This window comes from Elephas maximus, chromosome X (genome assembly GCF_024166365.1).
Source record: "Elephas maximus indicus isolate mEleMax1 chromosome X, mEleMax1 primary haplotype, whole genome shotgun sequence".
In the NCBI taxonomy this organism is placed as follows: domain Eukaryota; kingdom Metazoa; phylum Chordata; class Mammalia; order Proboscidea; family Elephantidae; genus Elephas; species Elephas maximus.
The window spans coordinates 74,010,490-74,022,270 of record NC_064846.1 but is presented as its reverse complement, the minus strand read 5'-3'; the positions used below and the strand labels follow the sequence as shown (position 1 = coordinate 74,022,270).

The 11,781-nt window shown below is 37.3% G+C and overlaps 1 protein-coding gene across 1 annotated transcript; it reads left to right on the top strand.

Annotated features, from left to right (window-relative positions):
* Positions 1 to 10,490: 10,490 nt before the first annotated feature.
* Positions 10,491 to 11,456, top strand: CPXCR1 (CPX chromosome region candidate 1). Its single transcript, XM_049871453.1, has 2 exons — positions 10,491 to 10,787; positions 10,836 to 11,456. The coding sequence occupies exons 1-2, from the start codon at positions 10,491 to 10,493 to the stop codon at positions 11,454 to 11,456; spliced, it is 918 nt and encodes a 305-aa protein (XP_049727410.1).
* Positions 11,457 to 11,781: the final 325 nt, after the last annotated feature.

The window sequence follows — 11,781 nt, the reverse complement described above, 5'->3', positions numbered from 1 at the left end:
TTAGTCTTCAGGGTGACATCTTTGCTTTTTAACACTTTAAAGAGGTCTTTTCCAGAAGATTCGCCCAATGCAATGTATCGATTGGTTTTTTGACTGCTGATCCCATGGATGTTGGTTGTGGATCTATATAATGAAATCCTTGACTACTTCAATCTTTTCTCCCTTTATTGTGATGTTGTTTATCGGTCCAGTTGTAAGGATTTTTGTGCCTTTCTCCAGCTGAAAGAACTGAAGAGAAAACTTAAGCCTCAAGCTCCAATAGTGAAGGATTCTATAGCGAAAATATTGAACAATGCAAGAATCATCAAAAGAAGATGGAAGGAATACAGGGAGTCACTCTACCCAAAAGAATTGGTTGACATTCAACCATTTCAGGAGGTAGCATATGATCAGGAACAGATGGTACTAAAGGAAGAGGTCCAAGCTGCACTGAAGGCATTGGCGAGAAACAAGGCTCCAGGAATTGACAGAATATCAAATGAGATGTTTCAACAAACGGATGCAGCCAAGAAATTTGGAAAACAACTACCTGGCCAACCGACTGGAAAAGATCCATATTTATGCCTATTCCTAAGAAAGGTGATCCCACCAAATGTGGAAATTATCGAACAATATCGTTAATATCACACACAAGTAAAATTTTCCTGAAGATCGCTCAAAAGCAGCTGCAGCAGTATATGAACAGAGAACTGCCAGAAATTCATGCTGGATTCAGAAGAGGACATGGAATAGGGATATCATTGCTGATGTCAGATGGATCCTGGCTGAAAGCAGAGAATACCAGGCAGAAATTTACCTGTGTTTTATTGACTATGCAAAGGCCTTGTACTGTGTGGATCGTAACAAATTATGGATAATGTTACCGCAATTTCGTGAGTTAGAGCCACCTGCCACAAATAGCCAATTCTTGAGATGGGGTGAGGTGCGTAGCAAGAGCTTTATTAGATATACCGATATATGGAGACAGAGGGGAATGATCTCCTCCTAAAGTCGTCTGTCTCACCAGACTACTGCTCAGTTTGGGGTTTTTAAGGGAAAAGGGTCATAAGTTTTAGGGACTTGTGGAATGTGCACTCTCTTTCTTCTGTTTGGTTTCGGTGGTCGTATCTCAACCATGTTGATCTTTTCCTGCCCATTATCCCATCAGCTCATGGGGTAGCTGGCGCCATCCTTTGTCTTATTTGACAGGCTTAGATCTATATCACTTGTTTTCCACAGTCTTAGAGTACACATTGGTTAACAACCATTTGGGGAGCTAACATCAGGATCTTACTTGGAGGCAGGGATGGGCTAGGGGAGGGAAAGGAGAGAAAGAAGAAAGAAGAAGGAAAAAAATTGGTTCAGGTACTGTTCAATATATGGCTGAGCAGCCTGTTTTAATAACATTGCCAAGAATGGGAATTCCAGAACACTTAATTGTGGTCATGAGGAACCTGTACATAGATCAAGAGGCAGTTGTTAAAAAAGAACAAAGGAATACTGCATGGTTTAAAGTCAGGAAAGGTGTGTGTCAGGGTTTTATCCTTTCACCATACTTATTCAATCTGTGTGCTGAGCACATAATCTGAGAAACTGGACTATATGATGAAGAACAGGGAATCAGAATTGGAGGAAGACTCATTAACAACCTGCAATATGCAGATGGCACAACCTTCCTTGCTGAAAGTGAAGAGAACTTGAAGCACTTACTGGTGAAGATCAAAGATCAAAGCCTTCAGTATGGATTACACCTCAACATAAAGAAAACAAAAATCCTCACAGCTGGATCAGTAAGCAACATCACAATATGGAGAAAAGATTGAAGTTGTTGAGGATTTCGTTTTTCATTTTACTTGGAGATATATATAAAACATACCCAAATCCGTTGCCAATTCCAACTCATAGCAACTCTAAAGGTCAAGTAGATTTGCCCCATAGGGTTTCCAAGGAATGCCTGGTGGATTCAAACTGCCAGCCTTTGGGTTAGCAGCCATAGCTCTTAACCAATATGCCACTAGGGTTTATATATATATATATATATAGTTTATATATATATAGTTGTTGTTAAAGGAGCCTTGGTGGTACAGTGGTTAAGTGCAGGGCTGCTAACAGAAAGGTCAGTGGTTTGAACCCCCCAGCAACTCTGATGGAGAAAGGTGTGGCAGTCTGCTTCTATAAAGATTACAGCTCCGAAGCCCTATGAGGCAATTCTATTCTCTCCTATGGGGTCACTATGAGTCAACATTGATTCAGCCGTAAATGGGTTTTTAGTTGTTATTAAGTGCCATTGAGTTGGTTCTGACTCACAGTGACCCTATGTACAACAGAATGAAACGCTGCCTAGTCCTGTATCCTACTCACAATCATTGCTATATTTGAGCCCATTGTTGCGGCTACTGTGTAAATCCATCTCGTTGACGGTCCTCTTCTTTTTCACTGACCCTATTTTTTTTTTTTTTTTTCTATACCATACCAAGTGTCATGGATTGGATTGTGTTCCCCCAAATACGTGTATAAATTGGCTAGGCCACGATTCTCAGTAGTGAGTGTATGATTGTCCACAATTTGTCATCCGATTTTCTATGTCTTATAAATCCTATCTCTCTGATGTTAATGAGATGGATTATCAGCAGTTATATTGATGAGATATATAGGATTAGATAGTGTCTTAAACCAATCTCTTTTGAGATATAAAAGCGAGAAGTGAGTAGAGAGACATAGGGACCTCATACCACCAAGAAAGCAGTGCTAGGAGCAGAATGCGTCCTTTGGACCTGGGACTCCTGCACGGAGAAGCTCCTAGGCCAGAAGAAGATTCATGACAAGGACTTTCCCCTAGAACTGACAGAAAGAGAAAGCCTTCCCCTGGAGCTGATGATCTGAATTTGGGCTTCTAGCCTACTAGGCTGTGAGAGAATAAAATTTTGTTTGTTGAAGCCCTCCACTTGTGGTATTTCTGTTACAGCAGCACTAGATGACCAAGACACCAAGCATGATGTACTTCTCCAGGGACTTGTCCCTTCTCATGACTTGTCCCAAGTAAGTGAGGCGAAGTCTTACTGTCCTTGCTTCTAAGGAGCACTCTGGCTGTACTTGTTCCAAGACAGATATATTCTTTCTTCTGGAAGTCATTGGTATACTCAATATTTCTCACCAGCACTGTAATTCAAATGCATCAATTCTTCTTAGGTTTTCCTTATTCATTGTCCAGGTTTTACATGCATGTTAGGTGATTGAAAATACCAAAGTTTGGGTCAGGTGACATCTTAGTCTTCAAAGTGACATATTTGCTTTTTAACACTTTAAAGAGATCTTTTGCAGCAGATTTGCCCAATGCAGTGCTCCCTTTGATTTCTTGACTGCTCTTTCCATATGCATTCACTGTGAATCCAGTAAAATGAAATCCTTGACAACTTCAATATTTTCTCCATTTATCATGGTATTGCTTATTGGTCCAGTTATGAGGATTTTTGTTTGCTTCATGTTGAGATGTAATCCATACTGAAGGCTGTAGTGTTTGATCTTCATCAGTAAGTGCTTCAAATCCTGTTTACTTTCAGCAAACAAAGTTGTTTCATCTGTATATCACAGGTTCTTAATGAGTCTCCCTCCAAACCTGCTGTCATGTTCTTCTTCATATAATCCAGCTTCTTGGATTATTTGCTCAGTGTACAGATTGAATAAGTATGGTAAAAACTACAACCCTGGTGCACACTTTTTCTGATTTTACACAATGCTCTATCCCTTTGTTCTGTTCAAATGACTGCCACTTGGTCTATGTACAGATTCTCTATGAACACAATTAAGTGTTCTGGAATTCCCGTTCTTCCCTAAAGCTTGTGTCCCAAAATCCATAGGTCAGACAATGGGAAGAGTGCAGAGTGGAGAGAGTGCATTCTGTCAAAATATGTATTTATAGTGTGAAGGCAGGCCACACCCTAAGGACATTCCCCTTTCAACTGATTCATTGATTGTATTATATTACATTTCATTACATTACATTATGGAACAGCAATTAGTCTAGTATTTGGACAAATCGTTGGGAATCATAGCTTAGAGAAGATGACAAAATAAAATTAATCATCACATTGGGATGGTTTCTGTTGCTTTATTTTGTTTCTATAAAAGGGCTATTCTTTCCTCCTTGAGTTTTTTGTTGTTGTGGTGGTTGTTTTTGAGAACTCTACATTTGATAGCAACTCTAAAAATCAGATTATCTGTCCTTTCCAGAGTTTGTTGGAGATTTAATGCTCTTTATTATTGTTTGTTATGGATTGAATTGTGTCCCCCCAAAATGTGTCAACTTGGCTAGCCCATGTTTCCCAATATTGTATAGTTGCCCACCATTTTGTGATCTAATGTGATTATTCTTTGTGTTGTAAATCCTAACCTCTGTGATGTTAATGAAGCAGGATTAGAGACAGTTATGTTAATGAGGGAGAACTCATTAATATCAGAATTATGTTGTATTTTGCCTCAATCTGTTTTAAAATATAAGAGAATCTAGTAGACAGGAGAGGGGACTCATGCCACCAAGAAAGAAGTGCCAGGAGTGGATGGTGTCTTTTGGATCTGGGGTTCTTGAGCTGAGGAACTCCTAGACCAGGGGGAGATTGATGACAAGGCCTTTCGCTCAGAGCTGACAGAGAGAGAAAGCCTTCCCCTGGAGCTGGCACCCTGAATTTGGACTTCTAGACACCTGGACTATGAAAGAATACATTTCTGTTTGTTAAAGCCATCCACTTGTGGTATTTCTGTTATAGCAGCACTAGATACCTAAGACATTGTTGAAGGCTTCAGTAATCTGTTGGTTTAGTAATTTTTATAAACTATTTTTTGCATAGATCATATCACTTTTTGAGTGTAGTCACTAAAGTTTCTGTTCCTTTAGCTTTTGTTCAGCTAGTGTTTTGACAGAGATTTCTTTGAATACTAGAGTTTAAAAAAAGCAAACACACACACAGGAGTTCTCCCACCCTTTGCAGATTGGCCCTGTGCTGTGCCACTTCTCTACCAGTTATGCAGCTTACACTGACTCTAGAGATCGGCCCAAGTTGAAAGTTTAGGGCTTTCTCAGGTCTTTTCTGAGCATGTGCTTTTCTCTGATTATGTGCATGTCTTTCTCAATTGTGTTTTTGAATGCCTTAATTTACCAAAGAAACTCCCTCACTGGTTTTTACTCTCAGGCCTTAAACTGAGTGTCTCTATCACACTCTGTGGCTCCACGTGGTAACAGGTTGATTGCTCATCTTACAGTGTTTTTGAACAATCCTTATCACTTTTCCACCCTGAGTGAGTTTTGAAATGTGCACCTTGCATCAGTCTTTCAGGTAGCCACCAGTTTAGAACAGATAAACACAATAATGTACAAATAAGGCCAACGCTGCTCCCTTTGGAGCTGGGTTCTAGAATCCCACACTGAAAATTTGTCCAACTGTCTTCAATTTGGATGCTGAGATGGGGAAGGACTGAGTTGTGGACAAGTAAAAATGTCACAAAGCTTTTCTACCATTTTGAAGTTATCTTTTTCTTCATTCAGCATTCGCTTGATTGCTATAAACCCTTGAATGCTTTCCAGAGTTCTGACAAAGTTCATTCTGACAATCTCTGCTCACTTAGAGTTGCCTACTTTGCCATTTTGCTGAGATTACTTCAATTGTTCAGTTTTGATGCCACAATTTGACTCTCAGTCTCTACTTAGTCACTATATTGACCCTTTGGTTTTAGGACAAACAACCAACAATTTTTTTTTTTTATCATCCACTTTTGACAGCCCCTCAAGGATGTAGTTTTTTTTTTTTTCAAGGATGTAAATTCACTTTAGGTGAGACATACTTTAGATGATAAAAACACAATTCCCATATTTCCTCTGAGCCCCATGGGCTCATGTGTATCAGGAAACCTCTCATTTTCTCCACCCAACAGCTGAAGGGAATTAGAAGTGTTCTGGGGACATGATGAATAGAAAAGTATATTGATAAGATTCAAAAAGGTATATTGTTTGTTGACTGGAAGCTGAGAAAATAAAGGAAAATTAGCTACGTAGTGAAAATGAAATATTTACCCAGGCTAATAGAACAAGAACCAGGCAAATGGTGTAAAGAAAATTTGAAGTTTATAAGTCAACCTAATAAAATGTAACAGTCAAATAGCATCTTCATGTAAAATGCCAGATTTAGAAAATAAAAATACACAACACCCAGTTAAATTTTAATTTCAGATAAGCAATGATTTTTTAGTGTAAGTATACCCCCAAACATATTTGACTGTATATCTGCTACATACCTATACTGAAAAGTATCATTTATCAGAAATTCAAATTTTGTGTGTTTATTTTATCTAGCAACCATATCTTCATGTTGCTTCGGTCTTGAAAACAGTTAAGATTTTCCTATCTGTGATAAGGCAAAAATGATAAACTCATGGGTGTTCCCAGTCTTTACCCTTCCCCTGACATCTAAAGAAGTTTCTAGTTTTGCCATTTCAGTTATTCCCTCCTCCCACCCTCTCCCACCCTCTGCACAGGGTTCTGTTTGGTTGCTAGGTTACCAAGTTATGTGGACATTGTGATGTAGAGTTAAAGTAACTCTGAGAGAGGTATAAATGGAGAGGTAGAGGGCAGAAGGAAAGGAGGAGGGTAGGCTGGGACTGTGAAGCACATCTTCTGGAGGGATTTGTAACAATGAGAATGGAGATGAAGGGTGAGTAGAAAATGAACAGGAGTTTTTAAGATCTCTTAGCAATTCTTATTCTGTTTCCTTTTTATAGTGTTTAAATTATTTTGAAGTTAGTCGTTGTGTCTCAGTTAAGATTCTTTGATAGAGACACTACTCTGAGACTTGTCCCTCTGGGTCAGAGTGTGAATATAGTCATATATGATTGTAAATGTGTCTCATAGGGAGAAAAGTACATGGTTTTATTGGTCACTAAATTCATTGAGAAACCCTGGTGGCGTAGTAGTTGAGAGTTACAGCTGCTAACCAAAAGGTTGGCAGTTCAGATACACCAAGCACTTCTTGAAAACTCTATGGGGCAGTTCTACTCTGTCTTATAGGGTCACTATGAGCCAGAATCGACTCTACAGCAAGGGTTTTTTAAACTCATGGAGTTACCAAAAATTTTGAGATTAAAAATATCATTTTGGATGAACAGGAAAGATTGCGTTCCCTAAAATGAAGGAGTAGGGGCATGTTGAGGGGTTTCTGACATTCATAAATTCACAGGGCTTAGAACGGGTATGGCAGTTGAAGACTTTTCATAGAAGTTAAATTGTATCTTAAAGAGTCTGGCAATAGGGGATGATGAAATACCCATGTAAAGAAATCTTGACAGAGCTGATAAGAATCATCAATAAAATTTGGTGTAATTATTATTATTTTTTTAATTTAGTGGAAGGATCACATATCATTTCCAGAATATGTGACCATTGGAGGACACAGTTTTACTAGAATATAAAAGTGCTTCCCTAAATTTGGTGGATAATTGAGGCTGATTTATAAAGGTTCAAAATAGCTGGGTTTATTGCAAACTCCATATAGTTTTTAATTCCAACAGGCTGTGTATGTAAAAATCTGAATAAGAGGAGAGAATATTTAAGAACACCAACCTGAATATTTATAGTTTGTGCTTTATATTATTTTTATTAAAAATATAAGACTAAGATCTAACTGTAATATTGTGCTTTCTCCATGACCCAATTACCAACTCAAAAGGTGTTGTACTTTAAAAATGTTTAATATTTATAATTTTTAAAGCTAGCAAGTATGTTTACATTTACCTTTAAGAAGCACAACAATTTGGGAGTTTTGTTTAGTAGACAGTGAAATATTGCTTTCAATAAATGTGATATAATAAAAGAGATGCTCTAGTTGAGTAAAATAAATTAATCAACAAAAGCAAACTCCTCCATTACTCATGAGTTGAGTAGTGCTTTCTTTTTCTTTGAAATTATCGACTCAATAGCTCAGTGACATTATTTCCATTTGGCAATTTCTTGTGTAATCCTGATGAGAATTTGTTTTAAATGAGTAACAATGACTCTGACTACAAGCTTTTTATGTGATTAGTTTGAACAGAATAACAAGCCTTCATACGCTGTTTTTGAGGAAGACATCTTAATACATTCCAATAGCATGAATATTTGTGATACATAGGAGTATAAATACAATGTATATAGAGTATAAAAAAAATAAAATGTTATATGAATGTGGAAAGGAACAATGAATCTTATAGGTGGTCTGGAATGCAGCAGTGGGTGACACTACCAAAGGAAAAAACAACATCGATGTTTTACTTGGGAGAAGAAGATGCAGGAGTTGACTGTTCTCGATTTATTTTATGAAAATACGTTGGTTTGTTTTCAGGTGCATCTGACAAGAACTAGATGACCACCAAGAACTTCAGTTCCCACTGAGTTGCTGGATCTCGACCTTAATGAGAAGCAGCCGGTTACATTACCCTCAAACTTAGTGAGTTCGATTTCGTTATTGACATTCTCTAAACTAGACATTCTGTTTATTATCTCACTTTGATTCTACCTCTGCAGGTGACAAGATATCTCGGTGCACAACTTCTCTAATTGTCAATCTTGAGCAGATAAAATTTAGTTAGTAAAGCTCAGCAAGATCCTACAAATTTGCTGGTGGAGGTGTGGAAGTGTATGAAGGCTCTTAAGAGGAGAGTATAGAAAAAAAGTAAAATAAAGGTTCAAGAAATGCGTTTTAAGTAATGCCTGCATTTAAATGTTAGGAAGAGTTAAAAAAAATGCATAAATGAAATAAGGGTAAAAAACGCAAAAGGATCAAAAATATCACATAGTAACAGAAGTCAAAGAATGAAATGCTTAAAAGTAAGAGGAGATGAGTAATGGACGGTTCCCTGACTTTAGAACAGCACTAAACAGTGAGAAATACAGAATAAAATCTCATTGCCATCACTGGCTTCAGTAAAGCCTTTGCAGTCTAAGATAAAAACACCTATACTTGAATTAAGATCAAATATTAGAAAAATAATTGCAGGCTAAATTGTAGGTAAAATGCATATGTATGAACAGAAAAAAAAAGTGTGTTAATTGAGTAGCATAAAGAAAGTTGAACAAGGGAGGTAGAGTCAGTTTGTGGAGGGTCTTTGAAGACTGCAGTATGAGGAAAGTGCCCATGCTATTCTCCATCTTTAAACTCTGATGACCTATCCATAAAAAATGCCTAGGTTGCCAATAAAAGCTAGCCATGAGAAATGGAAGCCAATTTTAGGTAATTTTTCAAGTATCTGCAGATTTGTTTTCTGTCCACTTATATTTGCCTTTAAAGGCAATAGTGAGGAAAGGCAAATGCAAGTGGACAGAAAACCTGCAGATACTTGAAAAATTACTTAAAATTGGCTTCCATTTCTCATGACTAGCTTTTATGGCAACTGAGGTATAGTTTATGGATAGGTCATCTGAATTTACAGATGGAGAATGGCATGGGCACTTTACTCATAATGAAGCCTTCAAAGACCCTCCACAATCTGACTGCACCTCCCTTGTTCAACTGCCCTGAAGAAATCTTCCAACTGGTATTTTCCCAAGTTCCCCTTTAGAGGAGGATGGGAAATTTATAGTTAATAGAATTAGGATCCACTGAAGATGTTCGAATAAGTAGGTGACACGATAAAATAAATAGGTTAAAAGAGAGGGTAAAATGAAAGTTTAATTTAGAGCCATGGATATCTGGTGCAGTAAAGTAAGCACGATGTGATTATCAGCTTGACCGGTGCAAAGCAATAATAATGAAAAGGAAAAGGTGAATTTGAAAGATAATTTACTCAAAGAACTCAGAATTTGGACCTCTCTCTATTTTTTTTTTATTATTCATTTTCCTACACTCTTATCCACTCTGCCTTCCGCTCCCACATAATTCACAACTGTTTTTCTTTATATAGATATTGCTTTAAAAGATTAGATTAAAAATAATAAAACACAGGAAAAATTCCAGGGGTAGAATAGCTTGTTCTTCACATAAATTCAACCACTTCTTTTTGCACGTAAGTGTCAATTCTTTCTTGAACATACATACTCATAAAAAAAAAAAAATGCCTTTTAATTTAGTATCATTTTTAACTACCCGGTGAGTAATTCTATCTGATTTAATAAAAATGCTATTTAGTTCATCATCCAAAAGGGAATAATTGGGCTTCCTACCCAGAAGGATATGTGTTCTAGTGTATAGAGTAACTTACAATATTGCCAGATGAGAAGTCACATTATGTTATGTTTTTACAAGTTATTGAACTATGTAATGAAAAGACCTATTTAATAACAGTCTTACATTTGACCTTAGTATTGCTTTTGACTTATTTTATTTTGTAAGTCTAAAACTCTGATAAAATATTTATAGATGTGAGAAAGCACAGGAAATACCCCTCTACATGATTATTGCCAGGACCGAGGAGCTGTGATTATTACTGAAATCTTATGAAATGATACTTTTCTCAATTTAATAGATCTTTCCTTCTCAAAAATAGAACCCAGAATGACTTCTCCTACAGAAGAAGGAGGTGATCCAGCTGACGAGTGCAATAATTCTGAAGTGGCTCTAAATGACTGTAACGCAGAAATAGAACCTTCATTTGCTGATCCCAACAGGGCCCACCAAGTGGAAACCGATCAAATTGACAGACAGCCAAGTACACCAGTCTCACAGGAGGCTGATGGTCCACAAGCAGTAGAAAATATTGAGCTTGAAGTACAAAAGACTGAGAAAGAGCCTCAAGAAGAAAATTCAAAGAAAAAGCCCCTTCTAATTCAGATCCCCATTCCTAGAAAATGGGTCTTTCTCATGTCAGGATTAGGGAGAATTACCTCTCTGAGTATCCAGGTAGAACCAACTGATAAAAACAATCCTGATAGCTCAAATTTCTACTCAGACAAAGTGGAGGGGGAAACAAATAGTTTATGTCATGCCACCATAAATTACAAAATTCCTTTCCAACTTTCAATTTCATGGAAAATTCCATTCATTAGCAATCATGATATAAGAAGAATGATTCTCCATCTGCTGTGCGAGAGATACATCAGTCAGGCTGGAAATCGTCCAAATGCCATGTGGATGAAACAAAAATACGTAGCATTTCTTCCTCGCCCAAATGGCCTCACCAATGGTGAGAGAGCCATAATATTTGGAAGGCCTTTGAGGCTGTATTACCATCGCCCCATTACTGACAGAATTACTCCAGGAAAATTTTGCAAATCTGGTAATACTAAAGGGAAAGACGGATTCCACATTTTTATAAGACCAGTGTTTTGCGTCCCAAGAGCCCAATTACAAAACACATTTAATAGGAAAGCTTTTGAGGATCATATGAGATCTCATCCTAATATGCCAATTGTGATCATAGGCACCAATAATAGTTGGAAATACCTGTGCCCTCTCTGTGGGAATAGTTTCAGCACTTTGGTTGAATTTAGACAGCATCCCTGCAGGTTTCCGAGAAATTAAGTTAAATTGGGGCAATTTCCTTTTAAAATTTGATTTCAAAAATTTGTGATTTGACTGCCCAAGTGACATAAATTCGTGAACATAAATTTTAGTAGTATTAGATGGAAATGCAGAAAAGAGCACACACTAATGCATTAGCAAGAAACAACTTTGGAAAGAGGAAAAAAAACTCAAAATGAAAAAATCTGTTTATGCTGTGCAGATACAAATAGATCACCAAAATATCAGGCCCTCAGCATGTCAGCAACTGCACCGAGAAAATGTTTGCCCTTTCTTAACATCTATTTCTGGACTTAGGACATTTTTACCATTAGCAAATTCCAAA

Coding starts and splice junctions, on each gene's coding strand:
- CPXCR1 (XM_049871453.1), top strand. CDS start 10,491: ATGACTTCTCCTACAGAAGAAGGAGGTGATCCAGCTGACGAGTGCAAT. Junction 10,788..10,835: donor TCCCCATTCCTAGAAAATGG/GTCTTTCTCATG, acceptor CTGAGTATCCAG/GTAGAACCAACTGATAAAAA.